This window comes from Furipterus horrens, unplaced genomic scaffold, assembly GCF_987537825.1.
Source record: "Furipterus horrens unplaced genomic scaffold, mFurHor1.1.pri manual_scaffold_6, whole genome shotgun sequence".
Taxonomy (NCBI): domain Eukaryota; kingdom Metazoa; phylum Chordata; class Mammalia; order Chiroptera; family Furipteridae; genus Furipterus; species Furipterus horrens.
The window spans coordinates 98,990,941-99,011,753 of record NW_028327176.1 but is presented as its reverse complement, the minus strand read 5'-3'; the positions used below and the strand labels follow the sequence as shown (position 1 = coordinate 99,011,753).

The 20,813-nt window shown below is 45.2% G+C and overlaps 1 protein-coding gene across 2 annotated transcripts in view; it reads left to right on the top strand.

Moving 5' to 3' along the window:
- The window catches only part of CLIC5 (CLIC family member 5), a 146,123-nt gene extending 125,697 nt beyond the window's left edge, over nt 1–20,426 (top strand). For both annotated transcript variants that reach the window (XM_090282524.1, XM_090282525.1), the window contains exons 5-6: nt 11,687–11,871; nt 17,710–20,426. In XM_090282524.1, coding sequence (XP_090138650.1) covers nt 11,687–11,871; nt 17,710–17,877 — 353 coding nt within the window. In that variant the 3' untranslated portion in view covers nt 17,878–20,426. The remainder of the gene's footprint in view (nt 1–11,686; nt 11,872–17,709) is intronic.
- Nucleotides 20,427–20,813: the final 387 nt, after the last annotated feature.

The following is a 20,813-nucleotide window of genomic DNA, read 5'->3' as shown; positions in this document are numbered from 1 at the left end:
CCTGTCCGGCCGTCACCTTTAACCCTGTGGCCACATTTCAGGCACTTCTATGCTCCTGATTATCTTTGAAACTCCTGAGCCTTCGGTTAAAGCTTATGATGTTCTATGACTAAAACTATCTCTCAGCTGAGAACATACAATACTTTAATAACCTCTGTTATATTAAATTGAGCTTCATTGTGGGAAAGCAACGATAACACAAAAACTTATTTAGAACCAATCAATCAGTAAAAGAGTGTAAAGATCTACACAGTTTTTCTGAACACCATCAGTGTAGTGGTGGTATTTGCTTAAGTGGTATTTTTAAAATTACACCTTTATCACCTTGATGTTTTTAACTACATGTAAAGAAACATTATATTCACTGTTAAAGGTTAAACTTCAAGAATCAGAAGAGAAATCACAGAAGACTAAATTCTAGGGTTACTCCATCCAGCCAGAAGCCAGAGGTCAAATTATTTTTCTAGGAACCCCTGTATTACAGTAAGAAAAGTGTTTCTCTGTGCGCATGTCCAGAACCCCTTTTGTTCCTGAATATTCCAGAGAAAGGAGTCAAGTTACGTGATTTTTCAGGGCCTCCACATCCACCTCTAATTCTGATGGTCATAGGCCAATAGACATGTGCACTGGCAGTTACCATGTTTTGTTTTTATTGTGGGAACCTCAACACTTTGCCCGTGTCTGGCCCTGACCTCAGTTCCACCTGTGTCAGTTGGCAGAAAGGTACAGGTTAGTGGTGGCCTGGACTCCTCATTCGGTTTTAATGACCCTACAGGAAGACACCCCGATCCAAACAAATGGAATCCCTTCATCCATCCCCAAGAGACCAAGTGCTATCATTACACAAAGAAAGGGAGCCGTTCTAGGCCCTCCAGTGAGATTAAGTCAGTTGCAGAGTCCCATTTTAGGGTCCCTCACCTTTCTTCAAATCCCACCAAAGAGCTCGTTTGTTTTCTTTGAAAATTATGCAGTACCAGGCACTGTGCAAGGTGCTGGAATAATAGTGTAATGATGAAATATTGGCAGTATCTATGTGTAATGGCAAAGATTATGTTTGGCTGCGTATAATAGAAACCTGACTACAGAGGCTAAAGCAAATATTTATTTTATTTTGCTTAGCAAAATCCTGTATAGCATTTTACTATGTGCCATGCCCTGCTCCAGCACCCTTTGTAAATGTTTACTTCTTAATAGGAGTTTGCTTTTCTCACATAACGAGAAGTCCAGAGAGTAGAGTTCTAGGCAGCATAGTTGCTTAAAGAAGTCATGGATCCAGTTCCTTGGAACACCTGACTCTCCGTCTTTAGTGTGTGGTGGTCATCCTCACGTCACAAGATGGTAGCTGTATTTCCAGACCTTACATCTGAGTTTCAGGCAGTGACATTTCTGTGTTGTCTTTTCTTTCCCAGAAGCCTATTCATACATTCCACTTACATCTCATTAGCCAGAACTTGGTTGTTGGGCATCATCTAGCTGAAAGTCTGGGACTCTGGAAAAATAGATATTATTGACCAGGCATGTTGCTGCTCTGAAAAAAATCTGTTAGTAACAAAGAAGGTAAGAATGAATTCTTGCATACAGTTCACTTTCAGCGTAAGGCGATTAAAAAACAAACAAACTAGTGAAAATATCTGATTTTAGCTATGCAAAAAAACCCCAAAACACTATTTAAAACTCTCCCTTGGAGTTGATCAAATCTGCATCATTGCACCATCTAGACTTTGGGCAACAGAAGTATAAATTGCACTTTTAATCTGCTACATTCTTACTTCAAACTTTGGAAGATGCAAGACATACCTAGTAAAAGCGGTAGAACTAAAACACCCAGTGAATAGCTTCTCCCCTTAGACTGTGATGTGTGCGGGGTAAGTGAGGGCGCCCAGAGAACCGCTCCGAGCTGGGGGTGGGGTGGGGATAATTGTGGCATATCTGGGAAATTCTGCAAAAGTATCAGCCACCCCTACCCCTGCTGAGGCTCCCCGTGGGCCGCCTGTTGGGAAGAAGGTTCACTCTGGTGGGGCTGTGGTCACAGGGCCGAGTCAGAGTGAAAGGACCCACTGAGAACCCAAGAAAAGATGGCGTAATTCCTCAGAGCGGAGGACGAGTCAAGAACAGTACTTATGAAGCAGGCTATTCTCCTGCCATTCTAAGAACTTCTTAGCTGCTTTGTATGCTTTGATTTTCCTACATTGGCATCATCACACATGACGACAAACGCCGCACACTGCATGCTGGGCGCCGGTCTAAGCCCTCTGCAGCCATGACTGACTGTAACCTTAACGCTGTGCTGTGTTGGTTTCCATTTTGCAAATGCGGAAATGGTGACACACAAGGTTAAGCAGTCTGCCCAAGCAAGTATGCGGCACAGCCAGGATCCCAACCCTGGCTGCTGGTCCCATGGCTTGTGCTCTTGACCTGTGCACATCGTACAGTGAATACAATCCATTATTGACAATGACCTGTGCACATCGTACAGTGAACACAATCCATTATTGACAAAACGTGTGGTGCTGAGTTTTCAAACAAGAGTAGGTAGATCATTTAGGAAACTGTAACTGTGATCAAATCAGTTCATAAACCAACAGATGCTGATGGAAGAACTACCAAATGTGTTTCCCTAAATATACTCAGCAGCCCCGCTTCACCGTGGGACTCAGCAACCCGGGAGGGTCAAGGGGCGCTACACCTGGCCCACAGGGAGTGCTCCATAGATACCTGTTTAACAAATGAGAGAATGGGCAGCCGGAAGAGGATCTAGGACAGTCACAGAACGACCAAAACTAGTAATTATTTAAATTCTGAGTTGTGGTGACAGAGTGGCAGTTTTTACATTTGTTAATGGCTCTTATGGAAAAGATGTGGCCTTTGAGGATGAAGCAAGAAAAATGTGGTTAAACCACTTCAGCCTGCATGTTTGGAGGCAAGGAGAGTGGAGAAAGAAACTCTCTAGGTCTAAACACTGGAACAGATGACCTCCGAGAAAGTTAGAATCTCCCCTGATCAGCTCCTTCCGAATGTTTGGACGTCAGCACTAAACCTAATCTATGGCCTGATACTTAAAAATAACCTGTTATGAAGTTACCATAAAAAACACACAGTTTTCAGGCCGATTCAGTCTGTTACATAAACTACAACCAGCATTAATAGCTTCAGTCAGCATTTATGTCGTTCTTTCTATTAGCACAATGGGTTTTACAACCATTTATGAGTTTCTGGAAAGCCTAATAGAAAACACACATACCTGTTCGCTGTCAAAGACGCAGACGGTTTTTTAAGGATCGGCCAGCAGGGGTCGCCACCACCCCATCGCTAAAGCCTGGGTCGGGATCCTAATGGGGAACACATTCTCTCCTGGTGGCTCCAACAGCAGCCCTCCCTAGTGAGTTTCTGCAGTTCCCTCTGTGGGTTGGCTCCATTCAAAGTCAGTCTCTCTGTGTCTCTGTTTCTCCTCCTGTTGATAAATAAACATTTGGGGCTCTTACATGGCACAGACTATGTATACACACACACACACACACACAAAAACTAAATGTGAAGACCTAAGTGATTACCTTTGTCTTCACATTTACTATGGCTTTTTAGGAAGTTCAGAAAATTATCCAAATCAGGAATTGTCTATACTATCCATATTTCCCTTCATGCTAAAAAAAAAAAAAAAAGAAAAAAAGAAAACCTGAGGAAAGGGTTGCTGAAGTTGGCTTAAATTCTTTACCTTGCTGGTATTTTAAACACAGCCAAAGACTTGCCTTTAAAAAAAAGTTTTGTGGTTGTTAATTGGGAATAATACTTCTGGATATAAAGCAAATCTCGGGTTGATTTGTACAGCTGTATAAAATTTTTTTTTAATTAAAAAAAGATTATTCTTCACAGTGATCTGCTATAGGGCGTGGGGAGGAAGCTATACAGAAATCTGTCTCTTCCTCAAGGGAAAGTCCCCCATTCCTCAGAAACATATCAGAGTGCCCCATTTGCTAGGTGACCTCTTTGCCAAAAGGGAGTGGGTGGCGCCCAACAATGCCCTGTATCCCAGTTCACCATAGTTGTAAGACTTGAATCCTGCCTTGAGAGTAAAGAATCATTTACTGGCCTCCTATGGGAAAGAACCATAGGAGTTTGTCATTTAATTCACCCTCCCATTCAAGGCCAAAATTCTTTCTAGAACAAACAAATAATAGCCATGGTGGCAAGAGCTGCTGACTCCTCTCAAGCCCAGCTGACGCGGCACAAGGGAACAGTAGGGAATCTGTTGAAGTTGCCCTTGCGTTTTGCTTTCTCATAAACCACTATTTGTCTTTCCACCTTTCCTGTTTTCACCAGTGCCTAGAAACGGAGACCCGGGAACTGCTTCCCACATGGGAGCCCCTGGGTCTTTCACAGCCAGAGCCAGTTTGACAACATCATTCTCTCTGGCTGTGAGGCCAAGTTCAGTGCTCTTGGTCTGATGCCCAAGGAGGACATGAAATCTTCAAACTATCAGACTGAAAAAATTCAACATACACACGTAGCCTGGAGTGAACAATGCCAAACCCAAAGAGATGATTCTGGGAGACTTGGGATCCTGAACGTGTTGGGAAATGCAAGAGTGAACTTCATCCTCTGGGCTCCAGGATTCTCCTTGCACCTGGGAAGTTCTGGGATGCTCAGATAAGCTTCACCTCATACAATGTCTGCCTCGAGTTGATCTCCTGCTCTTAGACTTTCACTCATCCCCCCCTTCCTTCCCATTCTCCCATCAACTTAACTTCTACTGCCACAATAATAATTGCTCTCTTTTGTTAAGTCCCACTCAGCACCAGACTCGGTACAAGGTGCTTTAATAACAACCTGTGAACAACGATAACCAGCATTCAAACCCAGGTCTCTTGATACCAGAGTGTTATGGTGTCTATTATCACAAGACCTCTCAGGGAAGCCTGGTTCAGGGGTACCCGACACCTACCCACCACCTGCCAGGCTTTCTTTGCCCCTTTTCTGATAATGCCTATGACGTACTGACATATCCAGGGGGCCTGGGCACAGCAGAGCAGGGCCAACCAAGACTGAAAGAAAGCCCAGTTCCCATCTTCTACACCTCTGCTGTTCTGCTTCAGGGTGTTGTAAGGACCCAGCATAGATAATGTTTTAAGAGACAAACATTACTTGCTATGTGTTCTAGAAGGTTCACTATGGGTAAGAGGCTATGCCCACCCCCACCCCCCCATTTCCACCTGCTTGATAATTTCACCTCTGTGTGGTCATTCATTGTCATGTAACTTAGCTATAACTGGGCCACTGGGCCGCCTCTTATTTAAGGACTTTTCCAAGGAAGAAAGGCTACATTACTTTAATTCCCCCAGACTGGAAAGTGAACGTAGATCTTTACAGAAGATCCCATGTGGGGCAGGGGATCACACTGTCCACCACAAACCCCAGTGTCCTGAATGCTCCTGTAGAGCCTCTCTGTTCTGCCTCAAAACAATAGCATCTACCTTTCTGCCCGCTTGGCCCACAGCTCTTCTCATCCTCATAGCCTCCTGGGTGTGGCTGCGCCGGACCCTCCTCTCCTCGACTTTTGGCCCTGGGCATCTTGCACTTTGACCTCTCTCTGCTTCTAAAGAAAGGCTTCTTCCTCCAAAAGATGAGGGAGAGGTAATATTAAATTCTCATTATTTGATGGATATTTTTGTTCCCATGACATTATTTTCTTCCTTAAAAAGATTTTACTTATTTATTTATTTATTTTTAGAGAGAGGGGAAGGGAGGGAGAGAAACAGTAATGTGTGAGCTATACATAGATCGGCTGCCTCTTGCACGTACCCAGCCAGGGACCTGGTTTGCAGCCCAGGCATGTGCCCTGATTGGGAATTGAACTGGTGACCTGTCGGTTCGCAGGTCGGCGCTCAATCCACTGGGCCACACCAGCCAGGTCTATTGTCATGTTTAAAATGATCAAATGTCTTTGTACTTTCTCTCCAAGAATATAGGATGGCCAGAGAAATATGTACTGTGGTCTCCCTTGAACCATAGCTGTACTTTTTTTTTTCTTTTCATCTTTTGGTTATATCGACATGATTTCAAATGAGTAGATGAAAAGTAAAAACGTTCAGCCCTCTGGGTGTTTCCCAATATCTAGACAGTTCTTTCTCCATAGGCAAAGCCCAAATGGATGTCTTCCTTTTCACCCAGATGCTTTGCTGTCACACAGCGTGACAGCACTGGTCCGAGTCCAGGCAGAGCTGGTATTTGTTGCTGAGCAGTGATGTGAGGGGGCCTGGTAGCTCTGTCCTTCTGGACTCAGTCATGGCCACTGAGAGCGCCAAGAATCCCAGCTGACATTGAGGCATGAATAGCAGAACACAAACATGTTATCAAATCAGCCAGAAGGGAGGGTTCGAGGAGCGATGTTCTCACAGCCACACTCTTGTCCCGGGATGGGGCTGCGTGGACGCCAAGGGAGCCACAGGGGTCCTTGTCACCCAGAGACACCTTGCAACGTGGAGGACGTTTATATTTTGGAATCCAACAGCCTGTTTTGGAATCTTGGCTTTTCTCCTAACTCCTATAGTAGGACTACTATTTTGAAAATATTTGTCTGTCTTTCTGAGCTCACGATTCTAATCTGTCCTAGGCATCCATTGGCCCCATGAGAGATGAGGGTTTCTTCAGAGGAATTCCAAGAAGAAAAAAGAATTCAATATTTAGCTTCTGATATTCAAAACAGCATTTTCAGCAACACAGTAGCCTTGCAAAGCCAAGCTATTGTCTTAAAATGTTCTAAATTCTTTTACTTCTTCATTTTGGCACATTAAGAGCCAGGCCTGGAGGACTTAGCTCACAGGGAGGCTTGCTGCTCTGTGGTTGATGGACTCTTTGACAGAGGAAAACACACAGGAAAGGTCACCCCTTCTTGCCCAGGGGACTTGGAGATGAAGAAGAGAGAGAGGCAGGGGGCATCAAGGACCTAGAGATATGTCCATAAAGCCCCATGGGCACTTTGCTGGGGTAGCCTTCCAGGGTTTTGGAGCAAAGCCAGCAGCCCACCTCTGACCATCACCCTTGGAGCAACATCCTGTGGTTACTCTGGAAGAAAGTAGAGATTCGGCATAACTGGGAAGAGACACAGGACTTGTGTTCTCTTCTTCCTGTAGATCCCAGGACTCACTCTCTCCCACCCCCATGCACTCAGGGAGAAGAGCAGACAAGGAGGCTCTCTGGGAAAATGAGCATTTTCATGCAAAAGCAACTGAGAAGTCTCTGGAGGGACTATTATGTTATTACATCAGACTAAATTATAATCCAGAATGCACTAAGTTGAACTTGTTTTCCCACCACCGAAGGGCTGGGAGCTTGTAAGATAACCACATAGTTAAAAACAAAAGCAGGTACACTTTCTTTGTACACCAGGAGTGGTTTGAACAGTTTGCTTGCACCTGTGCGTGTGCCTTGAGTAACGCAAGACTCCATTTCTTTACCTGTGAAATGGAGATGAGTATGTACTAATTCCCACCTCCATAGCTTCATTGCATATGTAAATGCTGGATGGCATAAACATCCTGGTCTACGTCAGAAATTCAGTAAGTGTATTTCTTGCTAGTGCTGGGGAACAGGACTGGTAAGTGATGAGAGGGACCCGGAGGGGCAGAAGGTGCTTGGCCTAGGAACAGCCCACCTGACTGCTACGATCCTTCCACAGAGAGTTGAACAAATCCCTGTGTAGGCTGCAGATGTTGGTTAGAGGTGGACCCTTGGTTCTTATCTCTCTGCAAGTTCACATGCCAGAGAAAATGAGAGTCCAGCAGGCTGGGCCCACAGAGCTGCGCCTGTCCTTTCAAAGACCACCTGTGGCATCTGCTCTGCTGCAAGTGAACTTGAGCCCCGAGGGGTCTGCGTGGCTACGTGCCGATCAGTACCCCTAGTGCACAGAGCATGCCAGCGAACCAAGGCTGAGTTGTGTTTGCAAGAGCTCATTGGAGGCTGAGCTAGTCTTGGCTCCCAGGTCCCCATTCAGCCTCCATGCCCTGGTAAGAGTATATTATTTTCTTAGCTCAAATTGCCGTTTCCAAGTCATTATTTCTCTATGACGAGAAAACAATATTGGGTCTTATGTAATATCAACCTCAATGAATCTGGAAGTGATCATGGAATGGGTGGATTTTTTTTCCTCCTTAAAAAAGAGAAAAATAAATTTGAGATTGTTTGCATATGGCTGAGAATATTTATGAACTATTCCCCCTTGTTTCCTCATCACATATTTTACCCAGTGCATTTGTGTGTGGTACGGAATAAATCTTTATGGGAAAGGTGGGGTGGAGAGGAGAAGAAAGCAGTTAAAGGACTGGGTATCCATCAAGTGCCTGGGACGTTAGTGTCCCCGGGTCTTGGGGTCCCCCGGCCTCAGGCTTGCTTGCTGCGGTCTGAGGGTAACCGGTCCTCCTACGCAGATGAAGTTTTTTTGGAGGGAGGATTTTAAATGCAAACACTGCAGGAATTAACATCTTCTGGTTACTCTGGTTTCTTTCATATCCCCCTCATGTTCACCAGAGCAGAAAGTTCAACGTCAACGGTTTCATGACCTGGGTGCCGTCAGCCGAAAGAGATAATTAAGTTCTATGAATGCCAGATTGAGCCAGGGCCAGAGCAGTGAGTTGGCAGCTAGGACGGAAAAGAACTGGCAGGGACTGTATTGGTGCTGGCGTTTGTTATTCGATAATATGCAGCGTGTTAGCACACAGGCCTGTGGCGTCTACTTCCCTCTGGCCGGGTCTCTCAACACGGCTTGTCACTGAGAGGGATCCCGAGGGAGCCTGAGAATTGGACTGTGGCTGTACATGAAATCGGCAAGGGAAGCAGAGCTCCAGCTCTGGGCTGTTCATTTCCTCCTCTGGGGATTGGGCCTCATACTTGGAGCTTCTTAGAATCTCTCATTGTCTGCCACACTTTGGGTTTTTTAGGAACATCCTAACCAAGGGTATGTGGTGAGGGACTGAGAGCAAGGTGACTGTCGCCTTTGGTGATGCAACAGCAGTGGCTGTCATTATGGGTATCCTACTGGGGGCCCTGGAGCATCTGAGTTCATGCCTTGTAGGTTTAGAATATTTTAGTCCCATAGTTGAGATGATAAAACAAAAAGCTCGATGGAGTTGAGAAAGTTGCCCAAGGTCACAGTTAGTAAGTGCCAAGATGAGGGATGTTTCCAAGATTTGTGGGATCTGAAGCCAATACAATGAGTACTAATAAGGAATTTTTAAAGTCAACTTCAAGGCCTTGGAAGGGTCCCATGCAATTATGGGACCTTGAAGCAAAAGTCTTAGCAGCCTCACATGAAATGCACCCTGGGCAGGGTCAAAATTTAAACACAGCATTAGCTCCAGACCATGTGGTCCCATCCCTGCTGCCTCATTTCCTCTTCTCTCTACCATACTCATCACCAGCTGAACCTTTACATTTCTGGTCCCAAACACAAATGTAGCTAATGAAACCGACACACAGAAGACACTCTCAGAACAGGCCAACGTGGCGTGTGACACAGCATGTCACAGTTGCGACAGAAGGTGATAACCACGCCCGTTGTCAATTTTACTCTTCCATCTTGAGCTATCACTAGAGAGATAGTTAAAAAAAACTTTTAAATAATTTTCAATTCTTTAATCGCAGTTGACATACACTATTATATTAGTTTCAGGTGCACAACTCAGTAATTAGACATTTATATAACTTACCAAGTGATCACACTGATAAACCTAGTACCAATCTGACACCATACATAGTTATTTCAATATTATTGAGTACAGTCCCTGTGCTGTACTTTATATCCCCGTGATTATTCTGTAACAACCTGGAACAATACTCCCAAGGGGCTCCAGTTGCTGTCCTAGACTTCTCTTACCAAACATCATGGCAGTGCTCAGACCAGGCGATGCAGGCTCAGATGTGAGTGGTATCCTGCTCAGGTATCCAAGAGGCATTTGGAATCAGAACTCACAACATCTCATTTCCCATCCTATAGCTCTTTCCCTTGGATGACTTCGGCTGGTTAAATTTCAACAGGCACTCTATTAGATTTTTTCCCTCTCCATTATAATTAAGATTTTGTCATAATGTCCAAAACTGAAATGGGTAGAAGGATTTGAGGAGGCAAACAAACCCAACATAAATCATAAGTAAGTGGAGCGGGGAGGGAGCATAATAAGTATTGTTGAGTACCTACCCTCTGTTATTGCTCTTGAACAGGCTTGCAATCCCATCCCAGCCTAGACAATTACTAAGGGGAATACAAGCATTTTTCCCAGCCCTGCTCACTCTATTCTTCCAAACTGGAAACACAAAGCAGATGATGAAGTACAAGTTCAAATGCCACGCCAGTGAGAAGGAAGTATTGAGAAACTATGTCCAACCTCCAGCCTGTTTTTAAACATTCCAGTAAGCATTCAATTGATTTATCTTGGGCTGGTGTCATTTCATTGTCTCAAACAAAAGGCCTTCTATGAAAAGACAAAGGCAGGTTATGTGAGGAGTAGTTAACAGAAGGCATATTGGGGAAAATCTGTACAAGAGACAGTCCACTGAGCTCTTCTTCCAGGCACAGCACCCCGTTTTTACCTGCTGGAATTAACATCGGGACTGATTCCTATGGCCTCAGTGTCATGTTGTAAACCAGAGACCAGAGTCTGGGGAAAACATCTGTTGGAGACGGGGCTGATGACACAGGTGCGTGGCTAAGGAAAGACGTGGCCCGCCACCTTGGCCACCTCCACTGCCTCCGTTCTCTGAGCTCAGGACGGTTGCTGTGTCAGTGCTCCATGCCTGGAGTGGTCTGTGAGATTCTGGGTGGAATGACTCGGTGACAGTGAGTTTCTGGAGTTCTTCTCTTGAGTAGCGTGTTCTGCCCTTGTGCCTAAGTGAATAATTGAAGGCGTAGTCATTGAAACAAGACTGTCAAAGTCTTCTGCCACATTATCTTCCTACGAATGGTCGTCCCTGGAGCCGCATCCCTGACAGGTTTCTGTGCAGCTGTGACTGCACATTTCCCATGGGGCCTACTGCCTGAGGCACTGGTCCTTTCATGTGGGACAGCACTGATTTTTAGGACAACCTTCTCTAAGTTAAACTCAAACATGTCTCCCTCATGCCCACCGGTTTCTGGGAGCAGCAAACAGGGCCCCTCACTTTCCTATATCTTGTCCTCCTGGAAGATTTGTCCCCTCCCAGGCTGGGTCAGCCATAGTTAAGCTTCCACAAAATCTGGTGTATATCTCTGTCCTGGGACTGCTGGACAGTTGTTACTTATTTAACAGCCATTTCTGTATATAAAATTATGTGGGTTAATGTGGAATATTGGAAAAATATACATAAGTGAAAAAGAAAAATGAAAGTTGACTATTGTTGCATCTTCTGAAGATAAGCAGCACTAAGCTTTGATATATATACTAATGGTTGCATCTGTGAATATATCTACCTAGTTGTTATCCATCTAAGTTTAAACAAGAGATTAGCTACTATCTATTGTTTGATGAAGGCGTGCTTTCTCAGGTCATCTGACACTCTTCTACTGCATTGTGCTAATGGCTGCCAGGTGTTCTGTAGTGTGTGGGGAGCTGGCAGTGTGACGAGGAGACGGGATTCAGGATAAACTACTTTACTCTAAAGACAGTGGCTGCATCTGGTGACAAGATTGACTAAAGACCCTTCTTTTGCTCTTCCCTGCCAGCCCTTGAGAGAGGCCTGACAAAGGCACTGAGGAAACTGGATGACTACCTGATCACCCCTCTGCCAGAGGAGATTGATGCCAACAGTTGCGGGGATGATGACAAGGGGTCCCGGCGCAAGTTCCTGGATGGGGATGAGCTGACCCTGGCCGACTGCAACCTGTTGCCTAAACTTCATGTGGTCAAAGTAAGAGACCTCTCCCCACACAACTCCATCTTAGACTGGTGTCACTTGTAAGGTTGAGTCAAGGGCGGGGCTGCCTGCTGCTCGAGAGCCTGGGCTCTGAAGTCACATGAATTGGGACCCAAAGCCCACCTCCACTGTGTGCTGACTGTATAGGCTCTCTGAGGTTCAGTTTTCACCTGGAAAATAGGCATAGGTTGCTTATTTCTAGGGTTGTTGGGAGAATAATACATGTCAAGTGCGTGGCATATCGTAAGGGCTCAATATATAATGGTTGCTATTGTCATGTCAAATATATATGGTCCTATGACTCCAAAAGCCTCTTCGTCATAGGTTTCCACTGGCCACCCCAACATCCGTATCATGTGTGCCCTCCTAGGCATGTTTTCTTTGTGTACAGATCCTCCTCTTTATTCCCTCCAGCAACCCCCTAGGGCAGGCAGGCATCCTCTTCCTCTTCTATCAGTTGAGGAGATGGAGGCTGCAAGAAGTGACATCATTTATTTTACTATTTTACTTTCTGACCATCTTCCACAGGCAGTATAATCTTTCCCTGTATGAGTCTTAGGATCTGAGAGCTGGAAAGAAAGGAATTCCAAGATCATCCCAAACAATCCCCCATCCTAAACGGGGTCACTTTCTGTGCATCTGTGACAGGCTCTTGTGCATCAGTGACCACACATTGCTGAGGATGAGGAGCCCTCTGCCTCATCAGGCAGCCCTAGCATTGTGGACAACTCTGATGATTAAAAACAGCCTTCTAAACGGCCTCCCTGCTATGCTTTATTCTCTGCCACAACATGGGGCAGGGCTGCTCTTTTCATCTCTCAACTAACACTGCTCACATCCTTTCCGGACCCTCATCAACCTACGGAAAAATACAATGGGGTTATAGAATTAGACTGCTCTCTATTTGTACATGTTTCTGTCTTACTGTCTCAACCAGACAATAAGCTCTGTGAGGATAGGGCCTTCTCTAAGCTATTGACAATGGGCATACGGTGGCCCTTTAATAAACACTCATTTTATCATCTAGTTGTGTCTTTATGATATTCAGTTTCTTTCTACCTTTCGATGAGAGGAATCAGATTCAAGCACTCATCAGCTGGATATCTGCCTGCCTTTTCCAGCTGACGTCCTGGGCTAGATATGCAGGCTTCCCTCCAACCATAGCACACGCCAGCTTGAGTTGAAATCACTTAGCTGGGTGTGCACTGGTGTTCCCATAGGCTCAGTGTGAGCTGGAGACTGGGAGGGAATCATGCATGCCAGTGATGATGCACTGGGCAAATGGAGCCTATTTTAATATGAAGACACTTTGGGTTCAGGGCCAAGCCAGTGGTCAACTGTAGGTTCAGTTATATCTCTTTGAAGTTATTAATTAGTGTACAACCCATTCTACCCCCAAAACATCCTCTATTCTCTTTTCCTGAAGAACAAGTGGCACCATTAAGGATGATTATGGTTCCAATTCAGTCATACTGTGTCATAGTAATGTAATGGAAGGACCCCACACTAGAAGTCAGGAGACCCAAGTTCTGGTCTTACATCTGCTACCAGCTGGCAGCATGAGCTGGGGCAGGTCATTTACTCCTTTTGGTATTCGCTTTTCTCATGCCTAAAAGAAGAGAGGTGGATTCTGTCCTCTCTCACTCCTTTTTTCTCTTCCCCTTTCATCCGTCTTTCTTTTCTCTCACTCAAACATGTACTGGCTACCCACTCAAGAACCACTTGGTGAGTAAGATAAACAAATGGATCTCCCAGGCCCCAAGCTTCATCTTACAATTTCTCTGGTTCCTTCCAGTCCTAAAAGACTAAGTTACGGCCCTGCCCTTGGATGAAGTTCAGTGAGTGGTTCCCTGGGAGAGGCTGGGGATCAGAGGGGGGGGTGGCCTGAGAGGGGACAAAGGCTGGGCTGGCCTCCTGTCTCCTTGGATTTCTGCTGATCCAGCTTATCAAATCCCAGAGACCTGGCAGACCTCTGAAGTGCAGAAAGACTGAAGAGGGAGCCAAGTCACGCCTCCAGCTCAGCTTCCGAAGATGCCAAAACTTAATCTGGGCTGTGGGAGCTAAGTGTTTGCATATGAAACAGCAAATTCAGAATTTTAGCGCAGAAGTTTCTGCAAACGTCAGAGCTTCCTGTGTGAATCCTCACCCCTCACTCTTATGCATCCCTACTTCTCTCTCTCTCTCTCTCTCTCTCTCTCTCTCTCTCTCTCTCTCTCTCTCTCTCCCCATCTCCCTCTCTCTCTCCTGGCTCTCTTTCAAGTTCATCTTCGTCCATGGATGCCAAGTGGCTCTGGCCCAGGTGTTCACTGAGTGCCTGGTTTGAACTTTCATTGTCTGGCTCCCTTCTACTAGGTCTCATCTCCCCAAGTCAAGCCAACACCCGAGGCAACCACCAGTTTTGTGATTAGGGAGGGTGTGCAGATAGATTCAGGCAGGGAGGACATGACGGGCTTTTCATAGCCTCCCCTGGGAACCTTGTCTGGCACTGTGATCTGTCCAGATCCTGCAGCAAACAGGAAGGGAGATATAAACACAAATGCATTTTCATAAATTGCATTTCTTCTGTTTTCAAGCTCCTATCATATCCTTGAAAAGCTTGAAGTTAAATTCCATCCTGGAGAGACTTGAGGCGACTCTATCCATCAGTTTGTAATCCACCTCTGCTGCATGGATTTGCTCCTTAGCCAAGACTGCCTCTTCCAAAGGCTCATGAGCAAATCCAGGGGGCCCTTAGCTTACAGGGAACAGAGGGAGCCCCAGGAGAACTGGTGGGTGCTGGCCCCAGCGTTCCCACTCAGCGGTGTCCTGCTGAAGGACTCTGATTCCATCCCTCACCTTTGCTGATTAGCCACACCTAAGCTGGACAGATCCTGGAGGGGGTCCACCAAACCGGTTCTTTTCACGGAGAGAATTAAATTTAAAAAAGTAGTAAATACTGAAGAACTAGGAAGACAAAATGTACAATGAAGTTCCACCTTTAGGAGGCAGCTACTGCCCCCAGGGCAGGGGGCGGGAGGCGCGGGGGGGTGGGGGGTGCGCAGCAAATGGAAGAGGTTGGAATTATTAAAACTTAGAAGCTTAAATGAGGGTCTTTGGACCTCTGAGGGGCGTCGCTGATCACCTGATGCGGGGGCCAAGTTCAGAGGACCGCCAGTGGGACTCAGACCCAACATCTACAGCGGGGTCACTGTTGTGTGCTGGCCTTTCTGCGCTGGTATGATGCTGTGAGTGCTAGCAAAACAGTAAACTGGATGCAGCTGTTGTTACAGGAGCAAAAAAGACTGACAGGACCTGGAAGCCAATAGGAAGGGGCACGTCCCGCCTCCGTCCTCTAGCCTCGGGGCTTTCTCTCTCGCGCCCCCTGTTGATAGAGCTTAACAGGGAGTCACAGGCAAAGCAGAGGTGTGATTTGCTCTGTCTCAGCCCCAGCATCTTGAAGAAGCAAATGAGATAAGTAACAGCAGAGAAATAACTGGCACTGGAGGGATTCTGAGTAGAGCTATTCCTTTATCATTTACATAGAGCTGAATGGCAAAGTGGAAATGACTGTGGATTGGAAAGCAGTACTGTAGTTTATATTAGTGATTACTCCGTAATATTGGTTGACTTTTAATTATTTTCCTGTGTCATGTTGTGTAAGCCACTAAATCTCTGGTGCCTCAGTTTTCTCAGTGCTAGGGATCTTGGCTGGTATGGCTCAGCAGATCGAGTGCCGGCCTGCGAACTGAAAGGTTGCCAGTTCGATTCCTAGTCAGAGCACATGCCAGGTCCCCAATTGGGGTTATGTGATTGATGTATCTCTTGCACATTGATGTTTCTCTACCTCTCTTTCTCCTTCCCTACCCCTCTCTCTAAAATATAATAAATAAAATCTTTTTTTTAAGCCACTAAAAAAAATTAGGTAATTTTATTACATTTGACACTAAATGCACTTTGATGTTAGGATAACTGAGGATGGTAAAGAATAAAAACAATTTTTTATTAAATCCCTACTTACTTAACCTCTTTAACTTACTTTTCTCATCTGCAGAATGGGAATATAATACACTCTGCCTTAGAGAGTTACTTAGTGATTTTAGTAGCTTTTAAAGAACTCAAAGCAGTGTCTAGAGCAGAGAAAATAGACGTTTGCTGTGTGGTTACTCTTATCAAGAGCATTGCTGAGATTATCGAGGGGTACGGAAATGAAGAGGCTGTGGTTCCTGTCCTTGTGCTGCTCCCACCTGGGCTAGTGAAACACTAAAACAGTAACTATGATTCGGAATAGAATAAATCTTAGTGTTGTAATAGAAGTCCAACACTGATGTAGGTGAATGCAGGGGGTGAAAAGCACCCTCCTTGGAAAAGTGATCATAGCTACGAGATTGAGCTTTTCATGCAATAGGGCCTCATTGTCCTTCACTCAGCACTCTGAGTGGAGAATCCTGGGGCCAGTGGTTGAGGGTCCTCTCTAAGAAGAAAGCAAGTGAAGGAGTCAGAAGTCAGTGCTTTAGGAAAGAGGCTACCCTTTACCATCCCTACCTCAACCCCTAGTGGACTAGAGGAAGGACCAGCTAATGTTTAGGACCCCATGCAAACAGTGAAAATAAAACATTCAGGATTTCTAGAAATTGACAACAAAGCATTAAACCAGGAGCAGGGCCCTTCTCAGTGTGATGCCCATGTGACCACACAGACTACATGTCTGTGAAGCCCTCCCTGGCTAGTGAGACCTTATAAGAAAGAGACCACCCTGACCCTCTCTATGAACAAATGCATGAAAATGGGTAAAATGTGGGTCTCAACGAATTATAATAATAGGTAATATTTCTTGAGACCTGAGTCTGAGTCAGCCACCCCTATAAGCATTTATGTGTGTTAACTTATTTATTACTCTAAGGTTGGTCCTATTATTGCCTCCATTTTAGAGATAAAGAAACTGGAGCTCAGAAAGGTCAAGAAACTAGTTCAAGATCACACAGCTTTTAGTAGCAGAGTCAAGGTTGCAGATCTAGTCATTTGGGATCGAGAGCCCATGATTTTAACCACTATGCTATTGTTTCAACACAAATACCACTTCCCCAGAATGCCCAAGTCCACAGTACCCAATGTGTTAAACTAGGGAGAGCATAGAAATCACTATTTGTTCACTTCCACATAATACCCAGAATCTAGATATACATTCCAACATCTAACTTACCTTTTATGATTTTATTCTCTTTATAAATAAGGATGTTTATGTAAAAGGGAATGGATAAGGGAAAATAGAAAAAAATTGACTATAGTTCTATCAAGTAGACATAATACATTGGTACATATACTTCTAGTCACCATACATATTTCTCCAAATATATTATACTGTACTTTAAATTTAATGATGTAGCTTGAAGAGTTTTCTAGATCACTGGAATTCCCTCTGCAGCATCATTTTTAATGGCTCTCCAGGATACCGTTGCATTTACACATGATAATATATTTTCCCATTCATATATTGCTGGACGTTTGTGTTGTGTACCTTTTTTTTAATTTCCCTCTTGCCATTCCAAATAGTCCTGGGATCACGTATGTGTAGCTAAATCTTTGTGTACATACATAATTATTTCCTAAGGAAAACCCCTTAGAAACTGAATCACTGGATCAAAGGGCAAATTGTATTTACTTAAGAAATATACAACAAAATAAATTAAAATAAAACGAAAAGACCACACCACCCCCTTGCACTATTTTGCTGCTGGCCCGTCACGAGTCATGGAGGGTTCTTACTGTGTGCAAGCGCTGGGTCACGCCGCTAACACCTTCTCAGTGATTTGTTTCATGTCTCACACCATCTCTCTCCTGCCATCTCTGTTGTAGATTGTGGCCAAGAAATACCGCAACTACGATATCCCGGTTGACATGACAGGCCTGAGGCGGTACCTGAGGAATGCCTACGCCCGGGACGAGTTCACCAACACCTGTGCGGCCGACTCGGAGATCGAGCTGGCCTACGCCGATGTCGCCAAGCGTCTCAACCGATCCTGAGCATGGCCACCTGGCCACGTCACTGCTGCAGAAGAGCTCAGCTTCTCCCAAAGGACTCCAGCTTCACAAACTCCTCTTCCACATTGCCTCTCGAGAACTGCCTTTTCTGGTCAGGCTGCGCCTTGCTGGCATCATTAGAATTTCCGCCTGCTGTCTTTTGTGAAGGTCAGCGCCAACCCCATCTGATCACAGAGGACTCTGCAAGCAGAAATGCTAGAAATAGTCCAGGTCTCAGCCTTTGGGCCTGGTCTGAGTTCAGTGTATTTGGGGTCAGTGTTGCAGAACCAACATGTGGGATCATCACTGGCCCCTTCTGCCAATATCAGAATATCTCCTCAGAAGCATTAGAAACATGTAACGCCATGTCCTCCTCTATCCTCCTCTATGTCAGTAACTCCAAGGCCAAGGACAAATGCCATCTTAGTTCTTATTAGAAAGAGCTCCCTTCCTCTTAGGGGAGACAGAGAGAATGAACAGAGAGGGACTGAGCAGGCTGTGGATTTTGGCACCTGGCAGACACACCTCGGGTCACTCACTCCTTTCCGACACTCCTGTCCCACCGGGCGCTGAAGGCCAGGTTGGAAGACCACTTCAGGCACAGTCTCAGTTTACTGCAGAGCTGTGAATGTTGCAAAGCTATTGTGCACCTGGTTAATGCGGACCTTCGTTTTCATGCTGCCTGGGCATTGCCGAGAAAGGAAATCAGCATGCAATTCCAAACTGGGGGGACTGGGTTGGGGAGGGGAGCAGTGTTGATGCCAAAAGGCCCACGGGGGTCTACCAGCCATGGGGTTTGCTTGCTTAGGGGTAGTTGCCTTGTTGCAGGTCACGTGCTTGGGTATGACTATGTTTATCTACAAGTGAATTTTGGTCCATGAGAAAGCAGATGCATGGGAGGTGGAAGGATGGGTGAAAATGAAAAAGTCCTTTATGACGCTCAGTGATCCCTGGGAATTTTGAAGACAGATCTTCTTTCTCATGATCTAACTAAGTCTTGAATTGGTGATATCATATAACTACCAACCTTATAGCAAAAACCCAAAAATTGGCCAAAAATGACTTTGCAGACTCCTCAAGTTGTTCCTAGATGCGGATCTGCTTTCTGGGTGCTCTTAGGCAGCCGCTCAGAGCTGATTCCACCACAGCCCCTGACAGATGAGAGTCACACTGAAGATGTGGGATGATCGTGGAACCTTAGGAAGAAAGTCCTTGAGCCTTTCTGACTGGGAAACCATGTGGTTCGAACTTGAAAAGAAAAATGCCCATCTAGGTTAATGTTCTTAACCACCTGACTCAACCAGCAGATGAAGAAAAGGGAACTTTATTTTAGATAATATTGCTCTCCTTACTTGTTCTCCTTGAGGTTCACCTCCTTAGAATCTTACCCTGCTTGAGCGTGGTGACAAGTGCAAAGGAAACTAAGAGAAATAAACCAATCATCAGCTCCCTCTCCCAGGGAACTCCCTGTGAGGAAATCCACCCACCACAGACCCTCACCTTCAACAATCCTCCCTTCTATGCTGCCTGTCAGTGGAGAGTGAGGTTCCCAAACGCCGGAAGGCCCCAGGACTTGGCTCATTGCTCAGGGAGGGCAGGGCAGCATGGGTCTTTTCCGTAGAAACATCAACAAATTGCAACCCACGCAATCCCTGAACCTATCTGCCTCCAGGGATCTCTGAAGAAAATAGTGCCCCGTTGATGGGAGGAGAAAGAGGGGGAAGCAGGGGGTGTCCTTCAGCCCACTGAGGAAGAGGAAATTTCTCAGCAGGACATTTTATAAGCCTGAGAGTTTTGAAAGGCAGAATGAATTGATTCATTTCCACCTCTAAAGGGTCCTTTCCACAACTCCCTGGAAACCTGTCCCTGGAGGTGTTTAAAATGGAGAACTGGTGAGGAAATAGTCTTTTTTTGCCATAAGGAAAAGTCCCAAACTGGCCTGCTGGGGGATGAAAGCTTGAATGATCCCAAAGGCCTTTTAATTGGTGTGAAATCCTGTTGTCCTGGGAAATCCTTCCCTGACCTTCACAGCACAGGCACCATGACCTAAGAGGCAGTCTGCTTTCCTGAGGCCCACAGTGGCCCTGTTCTTGAAGCACATCCATGTAGCACAGCCAGGGCAATGGAGGAAACAGAAGCACGCCAGGGGGACCGACTCCCCTGGAGCAGTTGGCAGACACTAACAACCCTGATTTGATATTCAGAATTCCAAGAACTGGCCAGTCTTTAAAAGCAGTCTTTAAAAACAAACAGGCCAAACCAAATCAATATTGTTGTTTCTAGATGTTCCTCCTGTGGTTGACTTAATTTTACATAAATAAAAATATTAATAGGCACTGAGGGAGCAGTTATATGATTGATTATAACTATTTAAAAGAGAGGGAGAAGTTAGAGATGGAAGGATACTTAATTCAGGAATATCTTTTTATATCAACAGTAGATTATCATGTAATGCAACTATTAACTTAGATATTTAAGATCTTATAACCAGATTTATCAGAGTGTTTTAAAATAATAATAATATTACCTGCTGATTTTTTTTTTTTTCAAAAGAGATTTTTCTTTGCGTTCTTCAGCCTCCTGGGGCTTTGGCCATAACCTTGTTATATACATAGCAAATCATCTCCCAGCAACAGTGTGATAGGTTCTTAGGTGTCCCCAGAACCAACTCAGGGAGTACTAAACATTTGCAGTTTGACCCCACACTCCAGAGTTTAAAGACAGGAGGTAACTCTTGTCATTGGTCCTGAATGAACACTGATCCCTCAGAAAGCATTTCAGTGGCCCAGAAATGAGATTAATTTTGGTTGAGATCCTGTTTCATATTTAATTTATTTATTTCTCTCCTGTGACTTTCATGTCACTACATAACCAAAAAGAAAACAAAAACAAAAAACAAAAATAGTGGGAGGCAAAGGCAGAAACAAGAGTGGGACTCC